Source organism: Sapajus apella, unplaced genomic scaffold, assembly GCF_009761245.1.
Source record: "Sapajus apella isolate SASKATOON/1434 unplaced genomic scaffold, GSC_monkey_1.0 scaffold73, whole genome shotgun sequence".
In the NCBI taxonomy this organism is placed as follows: domain Eukaryota; kingdom Metazoa; phylum Chordata; class Mammalia; order Primates; family Cebidae; genus Sapajus; species Sapajus apella.
In genome coordinates, this window is record NW_022437013.1 from 6,632,857 (window position 1) to 6,645,824 (window position 12,968).

Consider the following 12,968-nt stretch of genomic DNA (forward strand, 5'->3'; position numbering starts at 1 on the left):
TTTGATAGGTGTACCTGAATGTGACAGAGAAAGTAAATCCAAGCTGGAAAACACCCTTCAGAACATTATCCAGGAAAACTTCCCCAACCTAGCAAGGCAGGCCAATATTCAAGTCCAGGAAATACAGAGAACAACACAAGGATATTTCTCAAAAAGAACCCCAATACACATAATTGTCAGATTCACCAGGGTTGAAATGAAGGAAAAAATGCTAAGGGCAGCCAGAGAGAAAGGTCGGGTTACCCACAAAGGGAAGCCGTTCAGACTCACAGAAGATTTCTCAGCAGAAACCCTACAAGCCAGAAGAGAGTGGGGGCCAATGTTCAACATCCTTAAAGAAAAGAAATTTCAACCTAGAATTTTATATCCAGCCAAACTAAGCTTCATAAGCGAAGGAGAAATAAAATCCTTTATGAACAAGCAATTGCTGAGAGATTCATCACCACCAGGCCTGCCTTACAAGAGCTCCTGAAAGAAGCACTAAACATAGGAAGGAACAACCAGTACCGGCCACAATAAAAATGTACCGAAGGGTAAAGAGCATCAACACAATGAAGAAACTGTGTCAACTAATGGGCAAAACAACCAGCTAGTATCAAAATGGCAGGATCAAATTCACACATAACAATATTAACCTTATATATAAATGGCCTAAATGCCCCAATCAAAAGACACGGACTGGCAAAATGGATAAAAAGTCAAGACCCATCAGTGTGCTGTATCCAGAAAACCCATCTCACATGTAAGGACACACATAGGCTCAAAATAAAGGGATGGAGGAAGATTTTTCAAGAAAACGGAAAGGAAAAGAAAGCAGGAGTTGCAATCCTAGTCTCTGATAAAATAGACTTTAAATGAACAAAGATTAAAATAGACAAAGAAGGGCATTACATAATGGTAAAAGGATCAATGCAAGAAGAACTAACGATCCTAATATATATGCACCCAATATGGGAGCACTGTGATACATAAAGCAAGTTATTAACGACCTACAACAAGACTTAGGCTCCCAGACAATAATAGTGGGAGATTTTAATGCTCCACTGTCAATATGAGACACATCAATGAGACAGAAATTAACAAAGATATCCAGGACTTGAACTCAGATCTGGACCAGGCAGACCTAATAGACATCTACAGAAATCTCTACCCCAAAACCACAGAATATACATTCTTCTCAGCACCACATCACACCTACTCTAAAATTGACCACATAATTGGAAGTAAATCACTCCTCAGCAAATGCAAGAGAATGGAAATCATAACAATCTCTCAGACCACAGTGCAATCAAATTAGAATTCAGGATTAAGAAACTAACTCAGAACTGCACAACTTCATGCAAAGTGAACAACTGGCTCTTGAATGTTTACTGGATAAACAATGAAATGAAGGCAGAAATAAAGATGTTCTTCAAAAACAACAAGAAGGAAGATACAACGTACTAGAATCTCTGGGACACATTTAAAGCAGTGTCTAGAGGGAAATTTATAGCAATAAATGCCCACAGGAGAAGCAACGAAAGATCTAAAATCGACACCATATCATCAAAATTGAAGAGCTAGAGGAGCAAGATCAAAAAAACACAAAAGCTAGCAGAAGACAAGAAATAACTAAGATCAGAGCAGAACTGAACGAGATAGAGACACAAAAAAACCCATAAAAAATGATAAATCTAGGAGCTGGTCTTTTGAAAAGATCAACAACATAGAGAGACCACTAGCCAGATTAATAAAAAAGAAGAGAGAAGAATCAAATAGATGCAATAAAAAAAATAAAGGGGATATCACCACTGATTCCACAGAAATACAAACTACCATCAGAGATCACTACAAACAACTCTATGCACATAAACCAGTAAACCTGGTAGAAATTGATAAATTCCTGGACACTTGCACCCTTCCAAGCCTAAACCAGGAAGAAGTCAAAACCCTGAAGAGACGAATAACAAGGGCTGAAGTTGAGGCAGCAACTAATAGCCTACCAACCAAAAAATGTCCAGGTCCAGACGGGTTCACAGCTGAATTCTATGGGACATACAAAGACGAGCTGGTACCACTCCTTCTGAAACTATTGCAAACAATACAAAAAGAGGGAATTCCTCCCAAATCATTTTATGAGACCAGCATCATCCTGATACCAAAACCTGGCAGAGACTCACCAAAAGAGAAAACTTCAGGCCAATATTTGTGATTAACATAGATGCAAAAATCTTTAATAAAATACTGGCAAACCAATAGCAACAGCACATCAAAAAGCTTATCCATCACAATCAAGTGGGCTTCATCCCAGGTATGCAAGGCTGGTTCAACATACACAGGTCTATAAATGTAATCCACCACATAAACAGAACCAAAGGCAAAACCACATGATTATCTCAATAGATGCAGAGAAGGCCTTTGACAAAATTCAACAGCCCTTTATGCTAAAAACTCTCAATAAACTAGGTATTGATGGAAAGTATCTCAAAATAATAAACGCTATTTATGACAAACCCACAGCCAATATCATACTGAATGGGAAAAACCTGGAAGCATTCCCTTTGAAATCTGACACTAGACAAGGATGCCCTCTGTCACCACTCCTTTTTAATATAGTATTGGAAGTGCTAGACAGAACAATCAGGCAAGAAAAAGAAATAAAGGGTATTCAATTAGGAAGGAGGAAGTCAAATTGTCTCTATTTGCAGACAACATGATTGTATATTTAGAAGACCCCATTGTCTCAGGCCAAAATCTCCTGAAACTGATAAGCAACTTCAGCAAAGTCTCAGGATACAAAATCAATGTGCAGAAATCACAAGCATTCCTATACACCAATAACAGACTTAAAGAGAGCCAAATCAAGAACAAACTGCCATTCACAATTGCTACAAAGAGAATAAAATACCTAGGAATACAACTAACAAAGGATGTAAAGGACCTCTTCAAGAAGAACTATAAACCAGTGCTCAAGGAAATAAGAGAGGACACAAAAAGATGAAAAAACATTCCATGCTCATGGTTAGGAAAAATCAATATTGTGAAAACGGCCATACCGCCCAAAGTAATTTACAGATTCAATGCTATCCCCATCAAGCTACCTATGACCCTCTTCACAGAACAAGAAAAAAACCACCTTAAACTTCATATGGAACCAAAAGAGAGCCCACATAGCCAAGACAATTCTATGCAAAAAGAGCAAAGCTAGAAGCATCACGCTACCTGACTTCAAACTATACTACAAGGCTACAGTAATCAAAACAGCATGGTACTGGTACCAAAACAGAGATATAGACCAATGTAACAGAAAAGAGGCCTCAGAAGCAATGTCATACATCTATAACCATCTGATCTTTTACAAACCTGACAAAAACAAGCAATGGGGATAGAATTACCTGTTTAATAAATGGTGTTAGGGAAACTGGCTAGCCATGTGCAGAAAGCAGAAACTGGACCCCTTGCTGATACCTTACACTAAAATTAACTCCAGATGGATTAAAGACTTAAACATATGACCTAATACCATAAAAGCCGTAGAAGAAAATCTAGGCAAAACCATTCAGGACATAGGCATAGGCAATGACTTCATGACTAAAACACCAAAAGCATTGGCCACAAAAGCCAAAATAGACAAATGGAATCTAATTAAACCAAAGAGCTTCTGTACAGCAAAAGAAACAATCATTAGAGTAAACCGGGAACCAACAGAATGGGAAAAAAATGTTTGCAATCTACCCATCTGACAAAGGGCTAATATCCTGAATCTACAAAGAACCAAAACAGATTTACAAAAACAAACAAAAAAACCCATTCAAAAGCGGGTGAAGGATATGAACAGAAACTTTTCAAAAGAAGACATATATGAAGCCAACAAACATATGAAAACATGATCATCATCATTGGTCATTAGAGAAATGCAAATCAAAACCACATTGAGATACCACCTCATGCCAGTTAGAATGGTGATCATTAAAAAATCTGGAGACAACAGATGCTGGAGAGGATGTGGAGAAATAGGAACACTTTTACAGTTTGTAGGAGTGTAAATCAGTTCCACCATTGTGGAAGACAGTGTGGCGATTCCTCAAGGACCTAGAAATAGAAATTCCACTTGACCTAGCAATCCCATTACTGGGTATATATCCAAAGGATTACAAATCATTCTACTATAAGGACACATGCACATGAATGTTCATTGTGGCACTGTTTACAATAGCAAAGACCTGGAACCAACCCAAATATCCATCGATGATAGACTGGACAGGGAAAATGTGGCACATATACACCATGGAATACTATGCAGCCGTAAAAAATGATGAGTTTGTGTTCTTTGTCGGGACATGGATGACTCTGGAAACCATCATTCTCAGCAAACTGACACAAGAACAGAAAACCAAACACTGCATGTTCTCACTCATAGCTGGGTGTTGAACAATGAGAACACATGGACACAGGGAGGGGAGCATCACATACTGGGGTCTGTTGCAGGGGAATAGGGGAGGGACAGCAGGGGACAAGGAGGTTGGGGAGGGAGAACGTGGGGAGAAATGCCAGATATAAGTGATGGGGGAATGGAGGTAGGAAACCACATTGCCATATAGGTACCTATGGAACAATCCTGCATGTTCTGCACATGTACCCTAGAACCTAAAGTGCAATAATAAATATATATATATATATATATATAAAACATATATATATAAAGTGAGTATATGTGGCTTGTATAAATATGAAATGTGGTCTATCCCATAAAAAAAAAAAAAAAGGGTGCTGTGCTTTGAGAACATTTCTATATTAAGAGTGAATTCAATACATTTTCTTGCTAGTTGCAGTTAATTTTATTTGTTTGTTGAACCATATTAACATCTTGAATACTATGGCTATACATATATTCATTTAAAAATATATGAAGTTTAATTCAGCATTATTACTTTTATTCCTGCCCATCCCACTTATATTTTATTAATCAATATTCCTATGCATATACTATATCTATATTATATTTATATCTATGTAATATTTATCTATATATTATATTTATATCTGGTTATAAGTCCTTTGTCAGATAGATGGTATGATAGAGGGAGAAAGAGAGAGAGAACATTAGATAAATAATCCATTACAAAGTATCAGGTAAATCTGAAAGAGCATGACGCATGTGTTAACATATTTGTGTTTTGTTTAGATTCATATTGATAGTGTTCCCTTTTTTATTCTCACTTAGCTGTGACTTAAGAATTCAAACAGCTTCTAAAGACTCATGCACTTTTTGGAACTGAAATAAATGACAAAACACCATAGGAGTGATAAATTCATTTCATCCACCTCTGTAAAACAGCAGGGGTCAGGCATGGTAGCTCACGCCTTTAATCCCAGCACTTTGGAGGGCCAAGGTGGGCAGATCACCTGAGGTCAGGAGTTTGACACTAGCCTGGTCAACATGGTGAAACCCAATGTCTACTAAAAATACAAAAATTAGCTGAGTGTGGAGGCCTGTAATCCCAGCTACTCGGGAGACTGAGGCAGGAGAATTGTTTGAACCCAGGAGGTGGAGGTTGCAGTGAGCCAAGGTTGTGCCATTGCACCCCAGCCTGGGCAACAAGAGTGAAACTCCTCCTCAAAAGAAACAAACAAAAAAAATAGGTCAAGCCTTTAATGATCAAACCTAAAAATAAGTACTTTTTCCCAAGATCCCTCTGCTATGCTAGTTGGACAGAAAGTTTTTTCCGTAAGTGATAAAGCAACTATTTATAACAACCTGATTCAAAGCAACACTAAGTTTTCTTAGTTTTAAATCAGTAGTGACATGTTCAGGATCATAAAAAGGTATAATGTGCCATATAATAAATTGTAAAATAGTATATAAATGAAAATAACCTTTACAGGCTTTTTATATTGTTAACCTGTGTTTCTAAATTTTTAGAATAATAACAAAATATCTACCGTCATTTAAGTTCAGGAAATATATAGCCATTGCTTAAAATAAATGTATGCACATCTGAACCATGTGTTTAAGCCTGCAGATGTATTCATGTGAATTAAGGAACAACTAAATGTTTCATATTTGTTTTAATTTCATAAATTATTATGGTATTTTGCAATAACACGTGCTGGCACCAAGGTGGCCTTTACTTTACCTGCCTAGATTAAGATAATGAGAATTCACATCACCAGACAGTTCAGAATCCAGAAATTCAATATGCTTTCACACAAACTTAGAGAAATCGTATGATTTCCTATCTATAGAGGCAAACCCATTAGGTTACGTGTTCATAAAAGACTTTTTTGAGTATCTAATACAAAATATTAAAAGTAAAGATTTGCAGTGATGATGAATTGCAAAGTGATTGCTAGTTTGGGGGCAAAAAGGGGAAAACCTTATTTATGGAAAAGAAAAAGAAAATGAGAATGCCTAAAATATATTTTTACGGAAAGTTTTGCTGAAACTTAACTCGAATTTTCATGTGCTAAGAAGTGTTAAGAGGTTCCACGAAGGTCTATTAATGGTGTACAGCTACTCAGACCTGAAATGATCAGCACTAGAAGTTTCGAGGCCTCTGCTTCCAAAACTATGTCTAGCTCAACAAGTACATATCAATAATAACACACTGCAATTGCATTATTGGAAATACATCAATTTTAGATGAATACAGAGGGGAAATATCAGGGATTAAAGTAGATTTTATGCTAGGTCCTGTACTTTTCCACTTTTTTTTTTTTTTTTTTTATAGAGATGAGGTTTCTCCATGTTGGTCAGGCTGGTCTTGAAATCCTGACCTCAGGTGATCCGCCCGCCTCAGCTTCCCAAAGTGCTGAGATTATAGGCATGAGCCACCGCGTCTGGCCACTTTTCTACTTTTATAAAATTATACACATAGATACATTGCCTCTTAAGTCTGTTTTCTGGAAGACTGTTTGTGGGTTTCATTTTTTTGATGAGCTGACCAATGTATATATTATGAGTGCTACAAAATGCACATTTACTCTAATCTTACCTGGTTGGCCTGTTGGCCCAGGAATCCCTGGTGGTCCTGGTGGTCCCTGAACACCTATTCCTGGCAGCCCAGGAGGTCCCATTGGTCCAGGTTGTCCACTTGGTCCAACATCACCTTTAAGAAATAAATATAGTTTAGCTATTGAAAGCAACAGCTGAGTCACTAGTCCTTGGGAATCACATCATATTAAGCAATGATATTGAAAATTTGGACATTCATTCAGCAAGAGGAGCACACACAATTATCCAGAGCAGAGGATAGGGAATCCATTAATAGTTACAGCCTTATAATTTAACATATGCGGATCACTGCTTCAATACTTAAATCAACTTCACAAAAATGTATAAAATATTACAAACCACATATTCCTTCTACTTGTAAATCATTGTGAACAATTATTTATGTGTAAGTTTAAACTATATTTTCAAATGACCTGTATTTTAAGATAACCTTCAACATTTTCCTTTTTACTAACTCAGGGCCATGGCATATAAACATGTTCAAGCTTCTTCCATCATCAATTTGACATTAGAAATTTCACTGTCCGTCTCTCTATCTTCTGTCTGTCCCTCTGTCATTCCCACTTTGAACGATTTTTACATGTACTAAAATTCTGTCTTTTTAGTGTACTCTTTGATGAGTTTTGACAAAGTTATATAGTCATATGAACACCACTAAAATTAAGACATAGAACATTTTCATCAACGCAAAAAAGCCCCTGTGCACTGTAGTCAACTCATCCCCACATCCCAATTCCCTGGCAACCACTGATCAATTTTATGTCTTACAGATTTTTCTTTCCCAGAATGTTATACAAATGCATCCATATAGTATATAGCCTTTTGACACAACAACATGGGTGAATCTCAAATGCATTGTATTAAGTGATAGAGACTTAATACAATGCATTTGAGATTCACCCATGTTGTTGTGTGTATCAGTAGTTACTTTTTATTGTTGGTTATTAGTCCATCAGATGAATATGTACATTTTGTTAATCTTTTTGCCATTTGAGGCACATTTGGGGTGTTTACAATTATTGGTGATTATGAATTAAGCTGCTATGAACACTGATCTACAAGTTTTCATGTGAAGCTTCACATTTTTCTTCGAAATAGAATTGCTGTGTCATGTGGGAAGACAACGTTTAACTATATAAGAAATTGTCAAACTCTTTCTCAAAGCGGCTGTACCACTTTGCATATTAACTAGCATCCTTAGCAGAACTTAGTTATTCTCAGTTATCCATTTTTAAAAAAGGTCAGTTATAATATTTAAGAAGTGATATCTCATTGGGGTTTTAACTTGCATTTCCCAGGTGACAAATTATATTGACTTTCTTTGCATGGGCTTGTTAGCCATTCTTTGGTGAAGTATCTACTCAAATTGTTTGCCCATATTTCCAACTATATTTTAAAATTTGGTTGTTTTCTTATTGAGTTTTGAAAGCTCATTATATACTCTGATTATAAGTCCTTTGTCAGACATATGATATGAAAATACAATTAATTTTAATAAGGTCCAATATATCCCATTTTTTTCTTTTATGAATTACCCTCATGGTATTCTATCTAACAAGTTTTTGCTTAACATATAATAACAGAGTTTTCTCTTATGCTTTCATCTAAAACAAGGGATGACAAAGTACTTCCCATGGGCTAAATATGATCTATAGGCCTGTTTCTGTATTGCCTACATGTTAAAAATGGTTTTTACATTTTTAGAGGGTTGTTAAAAAAAAATAAAGAATATGTGACAGAATCCATATATGTAGCCCATAAAGACTAAAATATTTACTCTGTAGCTCTTTGCAGAAAGTTTGCCTGCTTCTGTCCTAGAAGTTTGATAATGTTAGGTTTTACATTTAGGTCTCTGATCCATTTGGAGTTAAATTTTGTGCAAGGTATGAAGTGCAGGTAGAGGTTTGTTATGTTGGTTTGTTTGTATTTTTTTGCATAAGGATGTCAAATTGCTTTAGGTTTTAGCAGCATTTGTTGAAAAGACTTATCTTTCTGTTGAAATTGCCTTAGCAATTTTGTCAAAAATTAAATATGTGGGTGTATTTCTAGACTCTCTATTATGTTACAATGACCTATTTGTCTACATTTCACATATACCACACTATCGTAATTATTGTAGCTTTATTTTAAGTCTTAACATCAAGTACTACGAAGTGTCCAACTTTGTACTTCTTTCTCAAAATCGTTTTGGATATTCTAGGTCATTTTTTATCCATATAAATTTTAGAAGAAAAGCTTTGTGTTCGCCTCTCAATCTATGGATTTATTTGGAGAGAACTGATATCTCCACAATATCCATGAACACAATATACCATTCCATTTATTTAGGTCTCTGATTTCTGTCAACAGTGTTTTATAATTTTCCACATACAAAGCCTACACATTTTTGTTAGATCTATGCATACCTAAGCACTTCGTGTTATTTGATGCTATTGTATATTATGCTGTTTTAATTTTTATTTGTAGTTGTTCATTGACAGTATATAAAAACATAATTTATTTTTTATATATTTGCTTTGTCCTATGACCCTACTAAATTTACCTTTTAGTTCTAGGAGCTTTTTGTAGATTTATTAGGGTTTTCTAAGTATAAAATCATGCCATCTATGAAAACAGAGTTTTATTTCTTCCTTTCCACCATGTAGGCCCTTCATTTCTTTCTTTCTTTCTTTTTTTTTTTTTTTTTTTTTTTTTTGTCTTATAACATTGGCTAGGACTTCCAGTACAATACTGAAAAGGAATGGTAACAAATAACATTTTTGTGTTGTTACATAACTTTGGGTAAAAGTATTCAGTTTTTCACCACTGAACATTTTGGATCAAGATTTTGTAAATGTCCTTTATCATGCTAAGGAAATTCCCTTTTATTCCTAATTTTCCAAGACTATTTTTTGAGGAATGAATATTGAATTTTATTAAATACTTTTCAGGATTTATTGAAATTATAATACAGTTTTTCTTCTTTACTCTGTTGATGTGGCAAATTACATTGATTTTCAGATGTCAAACCAGCCTGTATTCTAAGGATAAGCCTTACTTGATTGTAGTGTACTATCCTTTTCATATATTGCTAGATTTGACTTGCCAAAATTTTCTCAAGGATTTTTATGTCTATGTTCATCAGAGACATTGGTCTACAGCTTTCTTTTCTCCTAATGTCTTTGCCTACCTTTGATATCGAAATAATGCTGGCTATATATAATGGTTGGAAAGTTATCTCTCCAGTTCTATTTTTGAGAAGAGATTGTGTAGCATTGGTGTTATTGCTTCTTTAAATGTTTGTAGAATTTACCAGTGATGCCATCTGGTTATGCAGTTTTCTTTGTTGGTGAGTTTTTAACTACAACTAAATTAAAAAAAAAAAATAGATTCCTGGATTACCTATTTCTTCTTTAGTGAGCTTCAATAATTTTCATCTTTCAAGAAATTAGTCCATTTCATCTAAATTCTCAAAATTATGGGCATGCGGGCATGCAGTTGTTTGTCCTATTTGTTTGATACAGATTTTGTATCATAAATTACATACATTTGTATTTCTTTCAACATTTCCAAGCATACAATATTTCTCACAATAATGCCTTTGGATGTTATTCCTGCTACCTGGAATACCTTTCCCTTAAGACTAAATTCAACTGTCACTCTCTAAATAAAACCTCTCCAGGCACCTTAGATAAGGCCCTGAACAAAAGTAATATATGAGGTAAACTGAATCCTTCCAAAGTCATGTTTTTTTTTCTCTTATGTATAATCTGATTCTAATGTTCACCTTACACACATTTTCTTCCTCATATAGATATATCATCATGGGTATTAGCCTTACTAATTTATTATTGGTCACTACATTGTTTTGAAAGTGTTATATCAACCTTTACTACAGTTGAGTAACTGAGTTCTAATACCCAGTCATCGGTTTGTGGTGTGTGTTTAATAGGTGAACTTTTATTGTGATCTGCTTGCTGAGTTTTGACTGTAGTCTATTGATCCAAAATATTAGTCATACATATTCATAAAAGTTCCCATTGAGATAACCATTATCATGGTGATGCTACCTAGATTTTCTTACAGTAGAGAGCAATCTTTGAGATCTTCAAGATCAGAATCTATGCCTTTGAGTTTCTAGTGACTCAACTATTATCTGGCATAGAACATAATAAATATTTTAGGAATGAAGGAATTACATGGCAGAATATCCAAAACACTTATTCTTCCAGCAGCTAAAGAACTGTACTCGGGTTTTAATAATTGAGAATTACTCCTATGAGGATATGGGAATGCCATATCCTAATTTCCTTCCAAAGATTAGGCAAATATCTGTTAAGTTCATACTTAAATAGCCTTCAATGCATTTCTTCACTATCACTGTGTCTCAAGAACACATATAAACAAAATATAGTGAGTGTGTAACTTCCACAGACAGAGTGTTTGCCACATATCATTTTGAATATCTTTCTCTGAAATTTTTGTTACATGTCTATAGCTAGGAGAGATAACCAGTGGAAAACACAACTTGTAACTTTGAGTGTTACAGTTTACAGTTGGCCCAGGTTATTTAGTAAAAAACAGAAAGGTATTTTTTTTTAAGAGCTTATCTAAGAAGAGTTTATATTGGGCTAATCTGAGGCTTTTGCTGGCAGAATACAATGTAGCCTCTTTAAAATTGGATTCATCTGTCTTACTGCTTTAATAGAAATCAATTCAACATGTTTCAGAAACATGGCCCTATTCACATTATTCTCTAGGAGCCAAAACATTGACCAGGAAAGTCTGGTTCTTCGAAAATCAGAAAGAAAAAAAAAATCCAAATCAGCTTTACTAATTCTATTCTTTCTTATAATTAGATAACTCAAAATCAAAAGATTAGAAAAACAATAGAGAAGTGGGTAAAGGATATTGGCAATTAACAAGAAAAAATATATATATGGCCCTTTGCACATAAAAGGATGACCAATCTCACTCACAGTAAGAGACATACAAATTTAAACCACTCTGAGAGTAAAGGCAAAGGACCTAATATACAAAAGAAACGTTTGTGTGTGTGTATTTTTTAAAGAACAAAGTTGGTGGGGGTTACATTACCAGACTTCAAGTCTTACTATAAAGCCACAGGGTGGCACTTGCTTAAGGGTAGCGAAACAAATAAATAAAACAGAATTGACAGCACAGAAATAGACCAACACATATATTATTATTTGGTCTGACACAGATCCTGAAGTAATGCAATGGAGAGGAGGTTATTTTAAAGAAATGATGCTGAACAAAAATTATTTGAGATGTATAATGGTTTTAAACAGAAATTAAAACTATAAAGCTTATAAAATAAAACAGAGACTGCCTTTGCAACTTTGGGGCAGGTAAATGTTTCTTAGACAAGACACAAAATTATAATCATATGAGAAAAAAATTGATAAATGTAACTTCAATAAAATTAAAACTTTTGTTCATCAAACTACACTAAGGAAATAAACAGGTCAGCCAGCCAGGGCTAAAATACTCATAAACATATATCTAGGAAAGGGCCAGTATGCAGGATATATAAACAACACTTCCAACTTAATAATATAGTGAGAAACAAACCATCTTTTAAAATAGACAAAATATATGAATATGTAAGTAACTCACAAGTATATAAAAAAAGGACTTAACATAATTAGTCATCAGGGAAATGTAAATTAAAATCACAATATGATGCTACCACATACCTATCAATGTTCCAAAATTTGAGAAAATGTGGAACAATGGAAATTTTCAAACCACTTTGTTGTAAATATAAAATGGTATCACCATTTTGGTAAAATGTCTAGTAGTTCCTAATAAAACTAAACATCCACTTATGATCCAACAAATCTGTTCTCAGTTATTCATCAAAGCAAAATGAAATCACATATCCATGAAAAAGCCTTGTAAAAAATGTATTTAACAGCTTCATAGTAGCCAAAAACTTGACACAACCCAGGTATCCATGACACAGTCATAT

The 12,968-nt window shown here is 34.7% G+C and overlaps 1 protein-coding gene across 4 annotated transcripts in view; it reads right to left on the bottom strand.

The window, feature by feature from the left end:
• COL4A5 (collagen type IV alpha 5 chain) overlaps nt 1-12,968 on the bottom strand; it is a 265,691-nt gene that overhangs the window by 75,608 nt on the left and 177,115 nt on the right. For all 4 annotated transcript variants that reach the window (XM_032250872.1, XM_032250876.1, XM_032250873.1 and 1 more), the window contains exon 30: nt 6,975-7,088. In XM_032250872.1, the coding sequence (XP_032106763.1) occupies nt 6,975-7,088 (114 nt within the window). The remainder of the gene's footprint in view (nt 1-6,974; nt 7,089-12,968) is intronic.